This window comes from Leiobunum rupestre, chromosome 7 (genome assembly GCF_980474605.1).
Source record: "Leiobunum rupestre chromosome 7, qqLeiRupe1.1.hap1, whole genome shotgun sequence".
In the NCBI taxonomy this organism is placed as follows: domain Eukaryota; kingdom Metazoa; phylum Arthropoda; class Arachnida; order Opiliones; family Sclerosomatidae; genus Leiobunum; species Leiobunum rupestre.
This window is the reverse complement of record NC_143390.1, coordinates 60,093,976-60,100,048: the sequence shown is the minus strand read 5'-3', so window position 1 is coordinate 60,100,048 and position 6,073 is coordinate 60,093,976. Positions and strand designations below refer to the sequence as shown.

General features: G+C 37.6%; 1 protein-coding gene across 1 annotated transcript; it reads right to left on the bottom strand.

Moving 5' to 3' along the window:
• Positions 1-931: 931 nt before the first annotated feature.
• Positions 932-5,595, bottom strand: LOC149937603 (uncharacterized). Its single transcript, XM_090153318.1, has 2 exons — positions 5,520-5,595; positions 932-2,917 (listed from the first exon to the last, which is right to left on the bottom strand). The coding sequence occupies exon 2, from the start codon at positions 2,846-2,848 to the stop codon at positions 1,259-1,261; it is 1,590 nt and encodes a 529-aa protein (XP_090009444.1). The 5' UTR covers positions 2,849-2,917; positions 5,520-5,595; the 3' UTR covers positions 932-1,258.
• Between the last annotated feature and the right edge of the window lie 478 nt (positions 5,596-6,073).

Genomic DNA, 6,073 nt, shown 5'->3' with positions numbered 1-6,073 from the left:
TTTATTTCAGGGCTTATCTTTTCCTACTTTGTCGCGTTTTAAAGTGATCTTTAATTCCAGTCCATTGTTGGTTCTTTTTAACTCATATTAACGGTAATAGTTAGTGTAGGGAGCTGTTGGCTCGCAGGGCTTGCCACCACCCTCCTACGCATTGTAACCCGGCCACCTGAATTAAAGGCTTTAAAAGTCGCTCGATGACTTAGGCCTAGGGTGGTGCCTTGGGTATTAGCCTAGCTGATTATTATTATTATTATTATTATTATTATTATTATTATTATTATTAACTAAATTATTGCTCAAGACCATTTCATGTTTCTGTAAATTGGTTTGTTCCAATTTTACGAGAACTTACCTTTTCGCTGAGAACGGAGCAATTAAATTATTGATTTTTGACGCTGTAAAATATAAAAACCAAATCCAAAACTATAATCAATAAAGCCAAATTGCAGCTTTTTAACAATATACCTATGGACAAGTCTACTCGAATACCATAGCCAAAACACAAACATATCCGACGAATCTGAATGCTTTTTGTCCCCTTAGTGTATTAAAGAAATGTAATTATAACTATATCTTAGACAAAACATAATGCTTTCCTATTAACTGAGCCTTAATAAACACTTACTTGATTTAGAGCGATTTAAGTTTCTTCACATAGTTAATAGAAATCGTAGATTCATTGAAAATATCTCAAAAAGTAGCTTTAAATCTCGTTGAATTTTGCGTTTGAAATGTTAACCATTATTTGGTTAAATCATAAAATTTATTAAACTTTAGTTAGAGTATCTGAACAATCTAATTACTCTAAAAAGATTTCATATAAAAAAGATTGTCTCAATACGCCCGCTAACCAATATATGTTTTTCATAGGAATTTACCGAAAATAAAACGGTATTCTTTTGAAGAAGTATAAATGATATAAAAATAAAAATTAAAAAGGAGGTCATTGGTTTTTAATAGTCCTGTATCGCCCAAATGTAAACAGACGGTCATAGTTATCTGTATATTTTTATGTTTTATCGAATAGGGGTTTCCATGTAACAAATGTTAACAATACAAGTATATAAAATGTTTTTATGGCGTCACAAGCGCTAGAGCTTTAGTATATTAAATTGGCGCAAGGGTTTCGCACGCACTATTCACATCCCGATGTCTGCCATGAGTCTTGTGACTGATGCGCGCTATACCTTCAATTGTTATACCCAGTGATGAAGACAAAACATTTTCACGTGACCTCCCATTATTTTAGAGACACCTATTAAGATTTAACGTCGACAGTATTGACATCCCCATTTAATGATCCATTAACGGAAGCCCCAGACTGGACGAAGTTATTGTTAATAGTCAACCGAACAGCCTCTCCCACGCCACTCAATTTCAACCGCAATAATTTGGGAGCCTCGATGAAACCAGCTATACCTTTTAATTTTAGCATTTTCTGAACAGTCATGTTAGTTTCTACGTTACCGGAAGAATGACTAACGGTTTGGTCCTCTTCGTACTGAATGACCAACTGTTCTACGGAATCATCGAGGCCCGTCACGTTTGCCTCCTGGAAGGGTAGAATTTTCTGTTCCAGTTTTTCGATATAGGATTCTAGTTTCCCGATACGTCGCTCGCCGTCCTGGAGCAGCTGGGCGCCAAGTGTCTTCAGTTCCACAATACTTCTCTGTCGCTCTTGCTCCAACTCCTCCTGATGCTCTCGTTTCATCTCTTCAATTTGATCCTTTACCAAGGCCTTTACTTTCTCAAGGCTTGTCGCTTCTTGAGCGAACTTTTCAGGTTCTTCTTTGCCAGTTTCATTGCCTTTTGGCATCTCGTCGATTATTCTCTGCAGATGGAGTTCTTCTTTACGCATTTTTTCGGAATTTTTACCTTCCAATTGCTCCAAACTGAGGTTCTTCTCTTGGTTTTGTTTCTCAAGAGTCGTCAGGATTTCCGAAATATACTCGTAAGTACTCCGAAACTTTATACAGAATTTCGCGACTTTGTCTTTACGAGTGTCGGTAGCGTATGCTAATGGAAAATCGGGATTTCCGCTTCCGTGTTCGTGGGTCAGAGAGGGTTTCGTGACAAGTGCGTTTTCAAGTGGGCTTTTTTCAAGGTTTTTAGTTTTGAAGAGATCATTAACACTCGCCCCATTTTCGAGAAGTAGTTGGCTTACCTCCCAATGTCCTTGTTTAATCGCGACGTGTAGCGCAGTGGCTTCACATTCATTTGCTTGAATTCGCGCATTAACGTCGACTTGATTTTCAATCAAAAGTTTTACTAAGTTTAAATCCCCCTTTGAGGCAGCCACCCATAACGGGGTGAATAAATTATTATCGCGTTTAAAAACAATATTAACGTCTGCTCCACTTTCAATGAGTAGTCTGACAATATCCGAATGTCTTTGGTCGAAAGCGATGTATAGCGCTGTGGATTCTCCTTCTTTCCACTTCATTTTCGCATTTATGTCTACTCGATTTTCAATTAGGAGTTTTACGAACTCCAAATTTCCTTTGGTAACAGCCGCGCTTAACGGGGTAAGTATTCCATTATCGCTTTTGAAGGGCATATTGACGTTTGCTCCATTTTCTATGAGTAGTTCGGCCATTTCGGTATCGGAGTTTTCAGCGGCGGCGTACAATGGTGGCGATTCCTCGCTATTATTTCTTCCCGGCAAATTGACGTCGGCTCCAGTTTTTATCAGTAGCTTTGCCAACTCCAAATTCCTTTTTTGCACGGCAAACCACAACAAAGGGATTCCAAAGTGTTCTGACACGACATCGACCCCATTTTTCGGGTTCTCGATGTCGTCAAAGCTCATTTCATTCGACCATTCTAAAGATGTATAGTTCGAAGTCATGATTGACTTAGTTGCGGATACTATGAGGATACCTTTGAGAGGGCGAGGTCACTTCACTGAATTCATTCTCTGAAATTAAAAAAAAAACCCTTGAATGATGCAATGCGAGAGACCACAAATTAAGTTATGAATAGGATTGTCTGAATTTGCGATAAAGAAATAAAAATCAGCTAAACGAATATCCAAGTCATCACTACATACAGGCCTAGGTCAACTTTGAATCGAGCAAAAATGTCACTGTCATATTCAAAACATTATAAAATCTTTTGGGCTTGAGTTAAAAAAAATTAGCGGTTGTCTTGCCTTAAATCGAAATAGGGGGTAGGGTTTGGAGTCCTTCACGCCACGCGAGATAATCAAGAGCTGCCGTCACTTACAGACATCATCAAGTTTTAATTCCGCTGTGGTATAGTTTATAGGTAAGAAGCTGTAAGTTTAATAAATCCATAAATTCATAATTTTATTGAAGTATTTAAATTATATAGTACAAAAATAATAATAATAATAATAAAAAAACACACACCCACACGAACTTAGGGCAAGGAGTACAAACAATCACCGAGGGAGGTGCCCGGAGGGAAAAAGTTTAGTACTGAGGCCGCATTGCCTCTCTGCACCGCGATGGCGATCCGTTGCAAAAGGAAGGTGGTGGCAAGCCCTGCATGATACACGATCGAGCCAACAGCTCCCTACACTAACTATTACCGTTAACCTCGACAAGGTTTTATGGAAGGGGAAACCGAAGAGCTCGAGGGAAAACCCCTTAAACCAGTGGGGAGAGAACTTGCAAACTCAACGCGGAAGGAGTTGTTCCGAGTTTTTACCCAGTGCCACAAGCTGGGATCGAACCCGGCTCCTCAAACATTTTCCCGGTTGCAGAGAAAGGGTTTAGCAAATTACACTTATTTCAGTCTTCGTAACCCCACTTTTAAAAATTTTTGGATTATTGGAAAATTAGCGACCTCACAGAAAGCTACTGCCCCTTTAAGGAAAATTTCCTGGCCACTGGGTGTAATGTCTCTCGAACAAGAGTGAATGTTAAACGTTAACTCTCAGATCTAACTCAGATTTTGACAGCGACAATTGGGTGTTGAATTGCAATTTTGGGTACAATGGGTCCGACTGTTACCGAATTCAATGACATTTAGGGTCAAGCAACAAAGCAGAGTTGTATTAGCGTAACGCTTCTTATGGAAAGGACTTACTTGGATTTTTTAGCTTATTCTTCTATCTTCCTTTAACACTAACAAGAAGCAACCATGGTACAAGATAGGTTATAGTGATATATTTATCAAATCTAACTGATTAAGCAATACTTGATCTGAGCAAAAAATATCCACGTGTGCAAATTCGCGATTTTTTAGACGTATAATAACCTATTCTGGTATAAAAAATACTATAATATTTCATTTTTTCGAAAAGAGTATTTTTGAGCTTGTGAACGGTGCGCTTTCCACCACTAGTGGTCCAGATGAAACTTCAGTTGGGGCTTCGACATGTGCGCCCGCAGACATTGTTTTAAAGGGCGCTAACTGAGAGCAAAAGTCAAGGAAGTCAAGAAACGTGAGGATTCCAAATAAGGATCCTCGAGTGTTTTTAAAATAAAGTGGCTCACTACATAGTTTTCAATATATATTTTACCTTCCTTTTTATCCATTTACACTATTAGATTATCATTGTTACTAGTCTAGATTTTGAATTTGAAACTTGTTTTTCTCAAATAGGGGTTTTTAGACTTTCTTTTCTCTTGCTCTTAGGTAGAGAGGGGGGAGTGGTCAATTTTATCGCGGCGGTTACGTAAAAGGGTAGATTAATATCGGCAGATTAATCTCCGATAAAGGAGCGTAAATTTTCCTACCCTGCCTGCGCACATGGGCTATGATTAAGTATTCCTCAAACTGGCTATCTTCATCGGCCCGCAGTGGTCCAGACTCGTTGTAAAGGTAAGCTAAACCCTAAGTTCTATCGAGCTCCGTTTTCGAAGGTTAATACATGTAGATTTCTTAAAAAAAAGTGGTAGACCTGTACTAAATTATAAGTTTAGGTTTTGTATAATTTGTGGCAACTAAACTTAGCTACACAGCAGGAAAACGGATTTTCGTTTTTTGGTAAAGTACACGCGTACACGGGATTTACACGTTTATCCGTTTAAAATTAAAAACACGCCGGTTTAAAACGTTTTCTCGTTAAACTCTAAACGGATATAGAAACAAGATCCGAATTAATTGGTCCACTTAATTGTATCCAACTAATTTTAAATAACAAAATTGTATAGTGTGAACAGAAAAGTGGGAACAGTGGTTACAAATTTTCCGTTCACTGTATAGAATTTTCTTTCTTACCATTTGTTCGAAATAATTAAGTGGCCCAATTAAATCGATAGTGTGAACTGGGTTTTATAATAATGTAACTGTCCCCAGTTTAGATTTAAAATTACAACGCTTCAAGACTTTTTGAACAGTGTAAATACACTAATCGGTATGGTTAATCTAGCGCTAAGAAACGGGTAGTACGGAAAGTTGGGGAACGTGTCGGGTAAATAGTCTGTTAAAGATAAAGCGTATCCCTACTCTACTAATTGTTCCGCCTGCGGTTCTTCTAGTGGGAAAGTATACGAACAAGTAACAATTAATTTGAAACTGCACACCGCGTTGTTGTTCAAAAACTCTACCTTGTCTCGATGAACGGTAACTGAACCAGTGAAGACGATTCTTTTTCTCAACAAAGCATTTGTAAATATTTAAAAGTGTTCAAAACTATAACTGTGCCTGGCCAAACGTTGGGTAAATTCGACTCTGTGAATTAAATTTACTTTATTCTTTAACTGACAGAAACTTCTTTTACAAATATTGCCAAATGGAAATGTTTTTTGAAAGGTATTACAGTGGATTCGTTCACTTTGTCAAAGAGAAAAAGGGCGTCTTCCAGTTTCATTTAAAGTGCCTAATCGCAAAAAGTAATTCGAGATAAGACCATTTTCGAATTGTATTCTGATAAGGTACTTAGCTTTTTTCGGTGAGAACAATAGACTACAATAATTACACAACAATAAAAAATAGTGTCCATCACACTCTACTAATTTCGTTGACCTTTTTTAATCGCCCAACTATTTGTACATTTATTTATATAAAGAAACGCTTTTTATTTATGCAATACTTCAATATATACATTTAACGTGCTTGTGCGTTGTTGTATGTGATAACAGAGATAAATACAAACTTCAGT

Coding starts and splice junctions, on each gene's coding strand:
- LOC149937603 (XM_090153318.1), bottom strand. CDS start 2,848: ATGACTTCGAACTATACATCTTTAGAATGGTCGAATGAAATGAGCTTT.